Here is a 16,915-nt window from a genome sequence, read left to right on the forward strand (position 1 = left end):
CTGCTGCAGGTTCTAAGGAATCATGTTATGGTGCGTGTTGGAGGAGGCTGGGATACTCTAGAACATTATCTGGACAAGCATGATCCCTGCAGGTGTAATTTTGTTTGTGAGTATTACTGTAACATAATATTATAATTTGTTGTAACCCATAGCAACCTAGCAGATGTTCACTTTCATTTTTCAAATATTGGTAACAATCCTAGCATCTGATTCTTTACTCACTTTGCACTAAATTATTATGTAAGGTACACATATTCATCTTATTCATTTTATAATGTTACTACATAGGAATCCAAAGTTTATCCAAATTACATTCAGGCAAATAAAGACATAGCTGAAGGCTGAGAGACACGGGCATCCTAGAGAATATAGCCATATAAATGGAGATTAAACAATACAAGAAAAGTCTATGGTTCTGTCTTGTGTTCTCTTTCTAGTCAGTTTTTGCGGAACCAGCATTATTCATAGAGATGAATGTTCCCTATTTTTATCTTCTTTCATGCTCCATTTGTTTTCATTACATCTGTATGAACAGCATGAACTCTTGGTTTGTCACTCTTGGGGAAAAAAAGTCACCTTCTGCCCATTAACATGGTCTGTGATGTCCTCATTTGAGCTTGCAGGACAGATGCCCATTCTGCCAGTCTAGACATGCATCAACAATCTGATGTCACCCATTTGTGGATACATTGCTCACAGATCACTCATTGTGCCAGCAGTATAACATCTGTATAAATGTTCTACTTCATCAATGTTCATTAGTTGTCATTTCTTCTCTACAGCCCATCGTGCACAGACATCACGTTCCATAACATTTTCCCCACAGCGTGGATCTAACTTTACACCATCCCGCACATTAAGCCCCTCTGGGGGACGATATTCTGAAGGATTTCCCAGAAGCACTCGGAGCCCTGAGCCTAACGCTCCACAACGATCCAATCCGACTGCAGCATCTTCCCTGAATAAGCCTACCAAGGCCCCAGTATCACAGAAGGAACGTCCAGGGGTGCATAACATTAACTCATTCAGGTATGAACTGTTTCATTTGCTGCCTGAACATTAAGATGATCACTTCTGAATGAATCCATACATCTATGACTTATATATAAGCTGTGACCAGTTTCACCCACTACATTTACAACTTCAAACCAGTTGAAGATAGAGTAATATGGATGAAATTATTTGTTAAATTTGTCTTTAACATCAACAATTTAATTAAATTAAATAATTAAAATAATTATTTGCTGATGTATAAATATATAGATAGCATACTCAGCAAGGGGGATCCGGTCGTGTGACTGGCGCTCGGGATCCCAGTGCAAGTTACTATCGGAGAACCAGATTAAGCACTGGTCTGTCAGGTTACTGCTGGAAAAATTTACTTTCTCTAACATCCTTGTGGATACCGGGGAATAGTATATTAACATGGGGTATGGATTGGGTCCACTGGAGCCTGGCACTTTAAGAAATCAATAGTGTGTACTGGCTCCTCCTCTCTATGCCCCTCCTAGCAGACTCCGTTTTAGAAAATGTGCCCAAGGAGCCGGGTGCATTCTGTTGCTCTCCAGAGAGTTTTCTTCAGAAATTTCTGTTAGTTTGTTATTTTCAGACAGCACTGGTTGGCAACCAGTCTGCCTGCATCGTGGGACTTAAGGGGGGGACCGAACCAACTTCCTAAGAGTTAATGGTTCGTAATCCCAGCTGACAGGACACTGAGCTCCTGAGGTGATGTCCCAAAGTGTGAGTCCACGCCGGCAGCATGCCGCCACCACTTAACAGATGCCGAAGACAGACGCAGTGCAGTCCGGGGACCCGGTAAGCGAGTCCCCGGTGCAAATTGGTGGCATGAAGGGACGGTGATCACCCGGCTACAGGCAGCGGGGCCCACTAACAACCCAGATTGGCAATATGGTGAACGGGGATTGCGTGCTCTCATTTTACACTTTTAAAGGAGAAAGCCAGTATAAATAAAATGCAGGGATCGCGTGCCATTATGGGGGCGGGGCTTCTAGGAGAGCAGGACCAGAGGCTAAACGGCGCCATTTCCTACTGATACAGGCTGCATGTGGAGGCTGCTCCTCCACAGGACCCACTGAATCACCAATTGTATGGTACCAGGGGGATATAGTGAGCACATAATCGGCGGTTTCTCTGACATCCTAGTGGATGCTGGGGACTCCGTAAGGACCATGGGGAATAGACGGGCTCCGCAGGAGACTGGGCACTCTATAAGAAAGATTTGGTACTATCTGGTGTGCACTGGCTCCTCCCTCTATGCCCCTCCTCCAGACCTCAGTTAGATTTCTGTGCCCGGCTGAGCTGGATGCACACTAGGGGCTCTCCTGAGCTCCTAGAAAGAAAGTATATGTTAGGTTTTTTATTTTACAGTGAGACCTGCTGGCAACAGGCTCACTGCAACGAGGGACTAAGGGGAGAAGAAGCGAACCTACCTGCTTGCAGCTAGCTTGGGCTTCTTAGGCTACTGGACACCATTAGCTCCAGAGGGATCGACCGCAGGACCCGTCCTTGGTGTTCGTTCCCAGAGCCGCGCCGCCGTCCCCCTTACAGAGCCAGAAGCATGAAGATGGTCCGGAAAATCAGCGGCAGAAGACTTCAGTCTTCACCAAGGTAGCGCACAGCACTGCAGCTGTGCGCCATTGCTCCTCATACACACTTCACACTCCGGTCACTGAGGGTGCAGGGCGCTGGGGGGGGGGGGGGCGCCCTGAGCAGCAATAAAAACACCTTGGCTGGCAAAATAACCACAGTATATAGCCCCAGAGGCTATATATGTGGTAATTACCCCTGCCAGAATCCATAAAAAAAGCGGGGAAAAAGTCAGCCGAAAAAGGGGCGGAGCCATATCCCTCAGCACACTGGCGCCATTTCTCCCTCACAGTTCCGTTGGAAGGAAGCTCCCTGACTCTCCCCTGCAGTCTACACTACAGAAAGGGGTAAAAAAGAGGGGGGGGGGGGGCACTAAATTTAGGCGCAGTATAACTTATAGCAGCTATAGGGGGACATAATTCAGTTAGTCCCTGCATTATATAGCGCTCTGGTGTGTGCTGGCATACTCTCTCTCTGTCTCCCCAAAGGGCTTTTGTGGGGTCCTGTCTCCTTTTAAGAGCATTCCCTGTGTGTGTGCGGTGTGTCGGTACGGCTGTGTCGACATGTTTGATGAGGAGGCTTATGTGGAGGCGGAGCAGATGCCTATAAATGTGATGTCACCCCCTGCGGGGCAGACACCGGAGTGGATGGACTTATGGAAGGAATTACGTGCAAGTGTCGACTCCTTACATAAAAAATTTGACGACATGCCAAATGCGGGACAGCCGGCTTCTCAGCTCGTACCTGCCCAGACAATTCAAAGGCCATCAGGGGCTCTGAAACGCCCATTACCTCAGATGGCAGACACCAATGTCGACACGGATACTGATACCAGTGTCGACGACGATGAGTCAAATTTAATGTCCACTAGGGCCATTCGTTGCATGATTGAGGCAATGAAAGAGGTATTACACATTTCTCTAACGTCCTAGTGGATGCTGGGACTCCGTCAGGACCATGGGGAATAGCGGGCTCCGCAGGAGACAGGGCACATCTAAAAAAGCTTTTAGGTCACATGGTGCGTACTGGCTCCTCCCCCTATGACCCTCCTCCAAGCCTCAGTTAGGTTTTTGTGCCCGTCCGAGAGGGTGCAATCTAGGTGGCTCTCCTAAAGAGCTGTTTAGAAAAGTTTTTTTTTAGGTTTCAATCTCAGTGATTCCTGCTGGCAACAGGATCACTGCATCGAGGGACTTAGGGGAGAGATTTCCAACTCACCTGCGTGCAGGATGGATTGGAGTCTTAGGCTACTGGACACTTAGCTCCAGAGGGAGTCGGAACACAGGTCAGCCTGGGGTTCGTCCCGGAGCCGCGCCGCCGATCCCCCTTACAGACGCTGAAGAGACGGCAGAACGGAGGTCCGGAAAGCAGGCGGCAGAAGACTCCTCAGTCTTCTTGAAGGTAGCGCACAGCACGGCAGCTGTGCGCCATTGTTGTCACACGGCTCACTGACTCAGTCACGGAGGGTGCAGGGCGCTGCTGGGGGCGCCCTGGGCAGCAATATAATTACCTTTAGTGGCAAAATAAATACATCACATATAGCCATTAAGGCTATATGTATGTATTTTAACCCAGGCCAGTTTCTTAAAAACCGGGGAAAAGCCCGCCGAAAAAGGGGCGGAGCTTATTCTCCTCAGCACTCAGCGCCATTTTCCTGCTCAGCTCCGCTGGTGAGGAAGGCTCCCAGGTCTCTCCCCTGCACTGCACTACAGAAACAGGGTAACAAAGAGAAGGGGGGCATAAATTGGCGATATTTATATATTAAGAGCGCATATATAGTAAACAACACCTTCTAGGGTTGTTTATATACATTTATAGCGCTTTTGGTGTGTGCTGGCAAACTCTCCCTCTGTCTCCCCAAAGGGCTAGGGGGTCCTGTCTTCGATTAGAGCATTCCCTGTGTGGCTGCTGTGTGTCGGTACGTGTGTGTCGACATGTATGAGGACGATGTTGGTGTGGAGGCAGAGCAATTGCCGATGATGGTAATGTCACCCCCTAGGGAGTCGACACCGGAATGGATGGCTTTAGTTATGGAATTACGTGATAATGTCAGCACATTACAAAAGTCAGTTGACGAAATAAGACGCCCGGCTAACCAGTTAGTACCGGTTCAGGCGTCTCAGACACCGTCAGGGGCTGTAAAACGTCCTTTACCTCAGTCAGTCGACACGGGTACCGACACAGATGAATCTAGTGTCGACGGTGAAGAAACAAACGTATTTTCCAATAGGGCCACACGTTATATGATCACGGCAATGAAGGAGGCTTTGCAGATCTCTGATACTGCTGGTACCTCAAAAAGGGGTATTATGTGGGGGGTGAAAAAACTACCTGTATTTTTTCCAGAATCAGAGGAATTGAATGACGTGTGTGATGAAGCGTGGGTTAACCCCGATAGAAAACTGCTAATTTCCAAGAAGTTATTGGCATTATACCCTTTCCCACCAGAGGTTAGGGCCCGCTGGGAAACACCCCCTAGGGTGGATAAGGCGCTCACACGTTTATCAAAGCAAGTGGCGTTGCCGTCTCCTGATACGGCCGCCCTCAAGGATCCAGCAGATAGGAGGCTGGAAACTACACTGAAGAGTATATACACACATACTGGTGTTATACTGCGACCGGCAATAGCCTCAGCCTGGATGTGCAGTGCTGGGGTAGTGTGGTTGGATTCTCTGACTGAAAATATTGATACCCTGGATAGGGACAGTATTTTATTGACTCTAGAGCAATTAAAGGATGCTTTCCTTTATATGCGAGATGCTCAGAGGGATGTTTGTACTCTAGCATCAAGAGTAAGCGCGATGTCCATATCTGCCAGAAGAAGTTTATGGACGCGACAGTGGTCAGGTGATGCGGATTCCAAGAGGCATATGGAAGTATTGCCATATAAAGGAGAGGAATTGTTTGGGGTCGGTCTTTCGGACCTGGTGGCCACGGCAACTGCCGGCAAATCCACTTTTTTACCTCAGACCCCCTCCCAACAGAAAAAGACACCGTCTTTTCAGCCGCAGTCCTTTCGCTCCTATAAAAAGCGACCAAAAGGACAGTCTTATCTGCCGCGAGGCAGAGGAAAGGGTAAGAAAGGGCAGCAAGCAGCCCCTGCCCAGGAACAGAAGCCCGCCCCGGCTTCTACAAAGCCATCAGCATGACGCTGGGGCTTTACAAGCGGACTCAGGAACGGTGGGGGGTCGACTCAAGATTTTCAGCAATCAATGGGTTCACTCACAAGTGGACCCGTGGGTCCTGCAGATAGTATCTCAGGGTTACATGCTGGAGTTCGAAAGGTCTCCCCCTCGCCGGTTCCAAAAGTCTGCTTTACCAACGTCTCCCTCAGAAAGGACGTCGGTTTTGGAAGCCATTCACAAGCTGTATTCTCAGCAGGTGATAGTCAAGGTACCCCTCCTACAACAGGGAAAGGGGTATTATTCCACACTATTTGTGGTACCGAAACCGGACGGTTCGGTAAGGCCTATTCTAAATCTGAAATCCTTGAACCTGTACATAAAGAAATTCAAGTTCAAGATGGAGTCACTCAGAGCAGTGATAGCGAATCTGGAAGAAGGAGACTTCATGGTGTCCTTGGACATAAAAGATGCTTATCTACATGTCCCGATTTACCCCTCACACCAAGGGTATCTCAGGTTCGTGATACAAGACTGTCATTATCAGTTTCAAACGCTGCCGTTTGGGTTGTCCACGGCCCCTCGGGTCTTTACCAAGGTAATGACCGAAATGATGGTTCTTCTACGAAGAAAAGGCGTATTAATTATCCCTTACTTGGACGATCTCCTGATAAGGGCAAAGTCCAGAGAACAGCTGGAAGTCGGTGTAGCGTTAACACAAGTAGTGCTTCAGCAACACGGGTGGATTCTAAATCTTCCAAAATCTCAATTGACCCCGACAACACATCTGCTGTTCCTGGGCATGATTCTGGACACGGTTCAGAAAAAGGTATTTCTCCCGGAAGAGAAAGCAAGGGAGTTATCCGAACTTGTCAAGAACCTCCTAAAACCAGGAACTGTGTCAGTACATCAATGCACAAGAGTCCTGGGAAAGATGGTGGCTTCGTACGAAGCGATTCCATTCGGCAGATTCCATGCACGAACATTTCAGTGGGATCTGCTGGACAAATGGTCCGGATCGCATCTGCACATGCATCAGCGGATAACACTGTCACCGAGAACAAGGTTGTCTCTCCTGTGGTGGTTGCAGACTGCCCATCTGTTAGTGGGCCGCAGATTCGGCATACAGGACTGGGTCCTGGTGACTACGGATGCCAGCCTACGAGGTTGGGGAGCAGTCACAAAGGGAAGAAACTTCCAGGGCGTGTGGTCAAACCTGGAGACGTCTCTTCACATAAATATACTGGAGCTAAGAGCGATCTAAAATGCTCTAAGCCTGGCAAAATCGCTGCTTCAGGGTCAGCCGGTGTTGATCCAGTCCGACAACATCACGGCAGTCGCCCACGTAAACCGACAAGGCGGCACGAGAAGCAGGAGTGCAATGGCAGAAGCTGCAAGGATTCTGCGCTGGGCGGAGAATCATGTCGTAGCACTGTCAGCAGTGTTCATCCCGGGAGTGGACAACTGGGAAGCAGATTTCCTCAGCAGACACGACCTTCACCCGGGAGAGTGGGGACTTCATCCAGAAGTTTTCCACATGATTGTGAACCGTTGGGAAAAACCAAAGGTGGACATGATGGCGTCTCGCCTCAACAAAAAATTGGACCGGTATTGCGCCAGGTCAAGAGACCCTCAGGCAATAGCTGTGGACGCTCTGGTAACACCGTGGGTGTACCAGTCAGTGTATGTGTTCCCTCCTCTGCTTCTCATACCAAAGGTACTGAGAATTATACGGAAAAGAGGAGTAAGAACAATACTGGTAGCTCCGGACTGGCCAAGAAGAACTTGGTATCCGGAACTTCAAGAGATGCTCACGGAGGATCCGTGGCCTCTACCTCTAAGAAGGGATCTGCTTCAGCAGGGACCTTGTATGTTCCAAGACTTACCGCGGCTGCGTTTGACGGCATGGCGGTTGAACGCCGGATTCTAAAAGAGAAGGGCATTCCTGAGGAAGTTATTCCTACTTTAATTAAAGCCAGGAAAGAAGTGACCGCACAACATTATCACCGCATTTGGAGAAAATATGTTGCGTGGTGTGAGGCCAAGAAGGCTCCAACGGAAGAATTTCAATTGAGTCGATTCTTACATTTCCTGCAAGCAGGATTGTCTATGGGCCTCAAATTGGGGTCCATTAAAGTTCAAATTTCGGCCTTATCAATTTTCTTCCAGAAGGAATTGGCGTCAGTGCCTGAAGTACAAACTTTTGTCAAAGGTGTACTACATATACAACCCCCAATAGTGCCTCCAGTGGCACCGTGGGATTTGAACGTGGTTCTAAATTTTCTCAAATCTCATTGGTTTGAGACTTTAAAATCGGTAGATTTAAAATACCTTACATGGAAGGTAACCATGCTGTTGGCCCTGGCTTCAGCCAGGAGAGTTTCGGAGTTGGCAGCTTTGTCATACAAAAGCCCATATCTGATATTCCATTCGGACAGGGCAGAATTGAGGACACGTCCTCAATTTCTCCCTAAGGTGGTTTCGGCATTTCACTTGAACCAGCCTATTGTGGTGCCTGCGGCTACTAGCGACTTGGAGGACTCCAAGTTACTGGACGTTGTCAGAGCATTAAAAATATATATTTCAAGGACAGCTGGAGTCAGAAAATCTGACTCGTTGTTTACATTGTATGCACCCAACAAGTTGGGTGCTCCTGCGTCTAAACAGACGATTGCACGTTGGATATGTAGTACAATCCAACTTGCACATTCTGTGGCAGGCCTGCCACAGCCTAAATCTGTAAAGGCCCATTCCACAAGGAAAGTGGGCTCATCCTGGGCGGCTGCCCGAGGAGTCTCGGCATTACAACTTTGCCGAGCAGCTACGTGGTCAGGGGAGAACACGTTTGTAAAATTTTACAAATTTGATACTCTGGCTAAAGAGGACCTGGAGTTCTCTCATTCGGTGCTGCAGAGTCATCCGCACTCTCCCGCCCGTTTGGGAGCTTTGGTATAATCCCCATGGTCCTGACGGAGTCCCAGCATCCACTAGGACGTTAGAGAAAATAAGAATTTACTTACCGATAATTCTATTTCTCATAGTCCGTAGTGGATGCTGGGCGCCCATCCCAAGTGCGGATTGTCTGCAATGCTTGTACATAGTTATTGTTACAAAAATCGGGTTATTACTGTTGTTGTGAGCCATCTGTTCAGAGGCTACTTCGTTTGTGTTATCATACTGTTAACTGGGTTCAGATCACAAGTTGTACGGTGTGATTGGTGTGGCTGGTATGAGTCTTACCCGGGATTCAAGATCCTTCCTTATTGTGTACGCTCGTCCGGGCACAGTACCTAACTGAGGCTTGGAGGAGGGTCATAGGGGGAGGAGCCAGTACGCACCATGTGACCTAAAAGCTTTTTTAGATGTGCCCTGTCTCCTGCGGAGCCCGCTATTCCCCATGGTCCTGACGGAGTCCCAGCATCCACTACGGACTATGAGAAATAGAATTATCGGTAAGTAAATTCTTATTTTCTGATATAAACCCAGGTACCTCAAAAAAGGGTATTATGTTTGGGGAGAAAAAACTACCAATAGTTTTTCCCCCATCTGAAGAATTAAATGAAGTGTGTGAAGAAGCGTGGGCTTTCCCCGATAAAAAATTGGTGATTTCAAAAAAATTACTAATGGCGTTCCCTTTCTCGCCAGAGGATAGGTCACGTTGGGAAACTCCCCCTAGGGTGGATAAAGCGCTCACACGTTTGTCAAAAAAGGTGGCACTACCGTCTCCGGATACGGCCGCCCTAAAGGAACCTGCTGATAGAAAGCAGGGGGCTATCCTAAAGTCTATATATACACACACTGGTGTTATACTGAGACCAGCTATTGCTTCAGCGTGGATGTGCAGTGCTGCTGCTGCTTGGTCAGATTCCCTGTCGGAAAATATTGACACCCTAGACAGGGACACTATATTGCTAACCGTAGAGCATATAAAAGACTCAGTCTTATACATGAGAGATGCACCGACGGAGATCTGCCGGCCGGCATCTAGAATAAGTGCATTGTCCATTTCTGCTAGGAGAGGCTTATGGACTCGGCAGTGGACAGGGGATGCAGATTCGAGAAGGCACATGGAAGTTTTGCCTTATAAGGGGGAGGAGTTATTCGGGGATGGTCTCTCAGACCTTGTTTCCACAGCAACAGCTGGGAAGTCAGCATTTTTGCCCCATGTCCCCTCACAGCCTAAGAAAGCGCCGTATTATCAGGTACAGTCCTTTCGACCCCAGAAAAACAGGCGGGGAAAAGGCGGGTCCTTTCTGTCTAGAGGCAGAGGAAGGGGAAAAAAGCTGCAACACACAGCAGGTTCATAGGAACAAAAGTCCTCCCCCGCTTCTTCCAAATCCGCCGCATGACGGTGGGGCTCCACAGGCGGAGCCAGGTACGGTGGGGGGCCGCCTCAAAAATTTCAGCGATCAGTGGGTTTGCTCACGGGTGGATCCCTGGATCCTTCAAGTAGTATCTCAGGGGTACAAGCTGGAATTCGAGGCGTCTCCCCCCCGCCGTTTCCTCAAATCGGCCTTACCGACAACTCCCTCGGGCAGGGAGGCTGTGCTAGAGGCAATTCACAAGCTGTATTCCCAGCAGGTGATAGTCAAGGTACCTCTACTTCAACAAGGACGGGGTTACTATTCCACACTGTTTGTGGTACCGAAACCGGACGGTTCGGTGAGACCCATTTTAAATTTGAAATCCTTGAACACATACATAAAAAGATTCAAGTTCAAGATGGAATCGCTCAGGGCGGTTATTGCAAGCCTGGACGAGGGGGATTACATGGTATCCCTGGACATTAAGGATGCTTACCTGCATGTCCCCATTTACCTTCCTCACCAGGAGTACCTCAGATTTGTGGTACAGGATTGCCATTACCAATTCCAGACACTACCGTTTGGACTGTCCACGGCACCGAGGGTGTTTTACTAAGGTAATGGCAGAAATGATGATACTCCTTCGAAAAAAGGGAGTTTTAATTATCCCGTACTTGGACGATCTCCTAATAAAGGCAAAGTCCAAGGAGCAGTTGCTGGTCGGAGTAGCACTATCTCGGGAAGTGCTACAACAGCATGGCTGGATTCTAAACATTCCAAAGTCACAACTGGTTCCTTCCACACGCTTACTGTTCCTGGGGATGATTCTGGACACAGAACAGAAAAAAGTGTTTCTCCCGCAGGAGAAAGCCAAGGAGCTGTCATCTCTAGTCAGAGACCTCCTAAAACCAAAACGGGTATCGGTGCATCACTGCACACGAGTCCTGGGAAAAATGGTGGCTTCATACGAAGCAATTCCATTCGGCAGGTTCCATGCAAGGACCTTCCAGTGGGACCTCTTGGACAAGTGGTCGGGATCGCATCTTCAGATGCATCGACTGATAACCCTGTCTCCAAGGACCAGGGTGTCTCTACTGTGGTGGCTGCAGAGTGCTCATCTTCTAGAGGGCCGCAGATTCGGCATACAGGACTGGGTCCTGGTGACCACGGATGCCAGCCTTCGAGGCTGGGGCGCAGTCACATAGGGAAGAAATTTCCAGGGACTTTGGTCAAGTCAGGAGTCGTCCCTACACATAAATATTCTGGAACTGAGGGCCATTTACAATGCCCTAAGTCAGGCAAGGCCCCTGCTTCAAAACCAGCCGGTTCTGATCCAATCAGACAACATCACGGCAGTCGCCCATGTAAACCGACATGGCGGCACAAGAAGCAGGATGGCGATGGCAGAAGCCACAAGGATTCTCCGATGGGCGGAAAATCACGTACTAGCACTGTCAGCAGTGTTCATTCCGGGAGTGGACAACTGGGAAGCAGACTTCCTCAGCAGACACGACCTCCACCCGGGAGAGTGGGGACTTCATCCAGAAGTCTTCCTACTGTTGGTAAACCGTTGGGAAAGGCCACAGGTGGACATGATGGCGTCCCGCCTCAACAAAAAGCTAAAGAGATATTGCGCCAGGTCAAGGGACCCTCAGGCGACAGCTGTGGCCGCTCTAGTGACACCGTGGGTGTACCAGTCGGTTTATGTGTTCCCTCCTCTGCCTCTCATACCAAAGGTACTGAGAATAATAAGAAGGCAAGGAGTAAGAACGATACTCGTGGTTCCGGATTGGCCAAGAAGAGCTTGGTACCCAGAACTTCAAGAAATGATATCAGAGGACCCATGGCCTCTACCGCTCAGACAGGATCTGCTACAGCAGGGGCCCTGTCTGTTCCAAGACTTACCGCGGCTGCGTTTGACGGCATGGCGGTTGAATTCCGGATCCTAAAGGAAAAGGGCATTCCGGAGGAAGTCATTCCTACGCTGATAAAAGCCAGGAAAGAAGTAACTGCAAACCATTATCACCGTATTTGGCGAAAATATGTTGCGTGGTGTGAGGCCAGGAAGGCCCCTACAGAGGAATTTCAGCTGGGTCGTTTTCTGCACTTCCTACAGTCGGGAGTGACTATGGGCCTAAAATTGGGTTCCATTAAGGTCCAGATTTCGGCTCTGTCGATTTTCTTCCAGAAAGAACTGGCTTCACTGCCTGAAGTTCAGACTTTTGTAAAGGGAGTGCTTCATATTCAGCCCCTTTTGTGCCTCCTGTGGCACCTTGGGATCTCAATGTGGTGTTGAGTTTCCTAAAATCACATTGGTTTGAGCCACTTAAAACTGTGGATTTGAAATATCTCACGTGGAAAGTGGTCATGTTATTGGCCTTGGCTTCGGCCAGGCGGGTGTCAGAATTGGCGGCTTTGTCATGTAAAAGCCCTTATCTGATTTTCCATATGGATAGGGCAGAATTGAGGACTCGTCCCCAGCTTCTCCCTAAGGTGGTATCAGCTTTTCACTTGAACCAACCTATTGTAGTGCCTGCGGCTACTAGGGACTTGGAAGATTCCAAGTTACTGGATATAGTCAGGGCCTTGAAAATTTATGTTTCCAGGACGGCGGGAGTCAGGAAGACTGACTCGCTTTTTATCCTGTATGCACCCAACAAAATAGGTGCGCCTGCTTCTAAGCAGACTATTGCTCGCTGGATTTGTAGCACAATTCAGCTGGCGCATTCTGCGGCTGGATTGCCGCATCCTAAATCAGTAAAAGCCTATTCCACAAGGAAGGTGGGCTCATCTTGGGCGGCTGCCCGAGGGGTCTCGGCTTTACAACTTTGCCGAGCTGCTACTTGGTCAGGGGCAAACACGTTTGCAAAATTCTACAAATTTGATACCCTGGCTGAGGAGGACCTTGTGTTCTCTCATTCGGTGCTGCAGAGTCATCCGCACTCTCCCGCCCGTTTGGGAGCTTTGGTATAATCCCCATGGTCCTTACGGAGTCCCCAGCATCCACTAGGACGTCAGAGAAAATAAGAATTTACTCACCGGTAATTCTATTTCTCGTAGTCCGTAGTGGATGCTGGGCGCCCATCCCAAGTGCGGATTGTCTGCAATACTTGTATATAGTTATTGCCTAACTAAAGGGTTATTGTTGAGCCATCTGTTGAGAGGCTCAGTTATATTTCATACTGTTAACTGGTATAGTATCACGAGTTATACGGTGTGGCTGGTATGAGTCTTACCCGGGATTCAAAATCCTTCCTTATTGTGTCAGCTCTTCCGGGCACAGTATCCTAACTGAGGTCTGGAGGAGGGGCATAGAGGGAGGAGCCAGTGCACACCAGATAGTACCTAATCTTTCTTTTAGAGTGCCCAGTCTCCTGCGGAGCCCGTCTATTCCCCATGGTCCTTCCGGAGTCCCCAGCATCCACTACGGACTACGAGAAATAGAATTACCGGTGAGTAAATTCTTATTTTTACCGCTGTGTGGAAAATTAGACATAGAAGACACCCAGCGGGGCGCTGCTTGGTCTGTGGTGTAGTGTGCTGGTTCCAATTCTCTCTGTGTCACTCCATTCAGGGTGGTCTGGGATAAGTGTGCATATCTCACTAATACTACACTGTGTTATCATACTAACTGTGTGTTTTCTGCTCAAGAATGTCTGCAACTAAGTCTGTGTGTACATTATGCAAGGCTAGGTTTACACCTTCCTCACAGGGGTCCCTCATTTGTACCCAGTGCTCAATTCCTTCACAGGGTAGTAATGTGCAGGAACCTGAGTGGATGGAATCTTTTAAAACTAGGATTTCCAGTATTAATTCAGCGTTGGCTACGGCTAAACAAGAAAGACAGACCCTGAAACAAATTATGGACACATTTATGGTTGCTGCTGCAGACCACAGACAGGCTCTTCAGCCCCCCCCTGTTGGTCTCTCACAAACACACTCTCTCTCAATTATTACAATCTGATTCTGAACTACCATAGTTTGACGAAGGAGAGGCTAAGGTGGACGAGGGTAATTCCCTGTCCCCAGGAGTTGAGGCCCTCATTTATGCCATTAGAGAGGTGCTCAATATTCCCGATAAGGAGGAAGAACAGAGAAATTGTTTTTTAATGTGAAACCAAAGTCCTCTGCAACCTTCCCGGTTTCTAAATAATTAGATTCCCTGGCTAAGACAGCATGGATAAATCCTGAAAAAAAAGTTTTTTTTACCCCTAAACGGGTGTTTTCAATTCTTTTCCTTTCCCTACAGAGGATAGGAATGTCTGGGAAACCCCAATACTTCTGTGTCCAGGCTGTCATGTAAAATTGTTTCACCTGTACCTGGGTCTGTTTCTCTTAAAAACCCAGCTGATCGCAAAATTGAAACCACTCTTAAATCAATTTACTCTGCAGCAGGTGTAGCCCAACGCCCTACCATTGTATGTGGCTGGATTTCTAGAGCTATGGTAAAATGGTCTGATGAGATTATGAAGGGGCTGCTCACACTACCTCAGGAAGAGAGAGTTACTTTATTCCAACACATCCAAGATGCTGCAAACTTTGAGTGAGGCTGTCAAGGACCTTAGTATCATTAACGGCTGTACCAATGCTATGGCAGTATCGGCTCGTAAAGCCCTGTGGCTGCGACAATGGTCAGCAGATGCAGATTCTAAAAAAGGTGTTGAGAACATTTTTTTATTTTTTTTTATTTTTTACAAGTGATGCCTTGTTTGGGGAAGAGCTGAACAAGTGGATATCTCGGGCAACTGCAGGTAAATCTACGTATCTGCCACCTGCCAGGCGCCCCTACCCTGGACCCTCCCCGCAGTCCTTTCGGGTGGCTAGATTCAGAGGCAAAGCCAGAGGTGCCTCCAATGCTGCTAGAGGAACTCGTGGTAAGTCCCGTAAACCAGCAGCTGCTGAACCTGCGGACCAGGCCCCAGGATCCTCTTCCACGAAGCCCTCCACGTGTCGGTTGGCTCCAGCAGCAAGGCGACTTTCAGGTAGGTGATCGCCTTCAACCCTTCGCCCACATGTGGTATCCTTGGATGAGGGACCTCATTTCCCAAGGATAGCGGCTGGAATTTCAGTAACTCCTTCCTCTCAGATTCTTCAGGTCAGGCTTACCAGCTTCAGATGAAGCAAGGGTTTCCTTACAGCAGGCAGTGCAAAAGCTGATTTCTAAAGGAGTTACTGTTCCAGTGCCTCCTCAGTTACACACAAAGGGGTTTTACTCAAGTCTCTTTGTGGTTTCCGAAGCCGGACGGCTCTGTACGACCGATCTTGAACCTCAAATCCCTGAACCCGTATCTTCGGGTGTTTAAATTCAAGATGGAATCTCTAATAGCAGTGATAGCGAATCTGGAGGAGGGGAATTTCTGGTGTCCCTGGATATAAAGGATGCATACCTACATATCCCAATTTGACCTCCTCACCAAGCGTTCCTCTGGTTCGCAATTCTGGACCAGCATTTCCAGTTTCAGGCCTTACCCTTTGGTCTCTCTACAGCCCCAAGGGTATTCACAAAGGTCATGGCGGAAATGATGCTACAGCTGCGCATGAGGGGTGTCCAAATAATTCCATACCTGGACGATCTACTGATAAAAGCAGTGTCCAGGGAACAGCTGCTGCACAGTTTTGACTTGACTACTCGTTTGCTTACGGATCACGGATGGATACTCAATTTCCAGAAATGTCACTTGGAACCGTCTCAGAGAATTCAGTTCCTAGGGATGATCCTGGATACGGTGTCTCGGAAAGTTTACCTTCCCATGGACAAGGCTTTGACTATTCAGTCTATGGTTCGGTTGGTGCTGAAACCTTGCGTGGTCTCAATTCATCTGTGCATTCACTTGCTGGGCAAGATGGTAGCCTCCTACAAGGCGATACAGTACAGCAGGTTCCATGCGCGACCGTTCCAACTGGATTTGTTGGACAAATGGTCAGGATTTCATCTGCACACGCATCAGCATAGAACCCTGTCACCGAAAGCACGGATATCCCTGCTATGGTGGCTACAGGTCACCCATCTGGTAGAGGGTTGGAGTATCAACACAGTCATGGATGCTGTTGACAGCAGATGCCAGCCTCCGGCTTGGGGGGGCTGTGACTCAGGGAGCGCAGTTCCAGGGGACATGGTCGATTTCAGGAATCTGCTCTTCCAATCAACATCCTGGAGCTCAGGGCAATTTACAGTGCTCTACTACAGGCCTCATACCTCCTTTGGAATCAGGCCATCCTGGTACAGTCAGACAATGCCACGGCAGTAGCGTACATCAGCCGACAGGGAAGAACAAGAAGCAGGGCCACAATGCGAGAGGTGTCAAGAATACTCCTCTGGGCGGAAGCCAACGCAAGGGCCATCTCTTCCATTTACAATCCAGGAGTGGACAACTGGGAAGCGGACTTCCTAAGCAGGCACGACCTCCATCCAGGGGAATGGGGCGTCCACCCTCAGGTGTTTCAACAACTTGTTCACCAGTGGGGTTGTCCACAGATAGCCCTGATGGCTTCTTGTCTCAACAAGAAGCTTTGTTATTAATGCTCCAGAATGAGGGACCCGCAGGCGGTGGCAGTAGACACTCTGACAACGCCATGGACTTAACAGTTCATTTACCTGTTTCCTCCAATTCCTCAAATCCCAAGAGTTCTCAAAAGACTCAAAAAGGAAAGAATTCAGGCAATTCTCATTGCTCCGGATTGGCCTCGACGGGCCTGGTATGCGGACCTCCTGACCCTGTCTTTGGAGGATCCCTGGCCATCCGCTTCTCATGGACCTTTTTCAACAAGGACCGTTCGTCTATACAGACTTACAGCAGCTACGTTTGACGGCCTGGAAGTTGAGAGGGAGATCTTGACCAGGAAGGATCTTCCCTCCAAGGTGTTTCCACTATTGTTCAGGCCCGT

At 48.7% G+C, this 16,915-nt stretch overlaps 1 protein-coding gene across 1 annotated transcript in view; it reads left to right on the forward strand.

Moving 5' to 3' along the window:
* Positions 1-16,915, forward strand: part of GAS2L1 (growth arrest specific 2 like 1) — a 45,366-nt gene that overhangs the window by 13,191 nt on the left and 15,260 nt on the right. Inside the window, exons 4-5 of the mRNA XM_063913340.1 lie at positions 10-106; positions 783-1,029. Coding sequence (XP_063769410.1) covers positions 10-106; positions 783-1,029 — 344 coding nt within the window. The remainder of the gene's footprint in view (positions 1-9; positions 107-782; positions 1,030-16,915) is intronic.

This window comes from Pseudophryne corroboree, chromosome 1 (assembly GCF_028390025.1).
Source record: "Pseudophryne corroboree isolate aPseCor3 chromosome 1, aPseCor3.hap2, whole genome shotgun sequence".
Taxonomy (NCBI): domain Eukaryota; kingdom Metazoa; phylum Chordata; class Amphibia; order Anura; family Myobatrachidae; genus Pseudophryne; species Pseudophryne corroboree.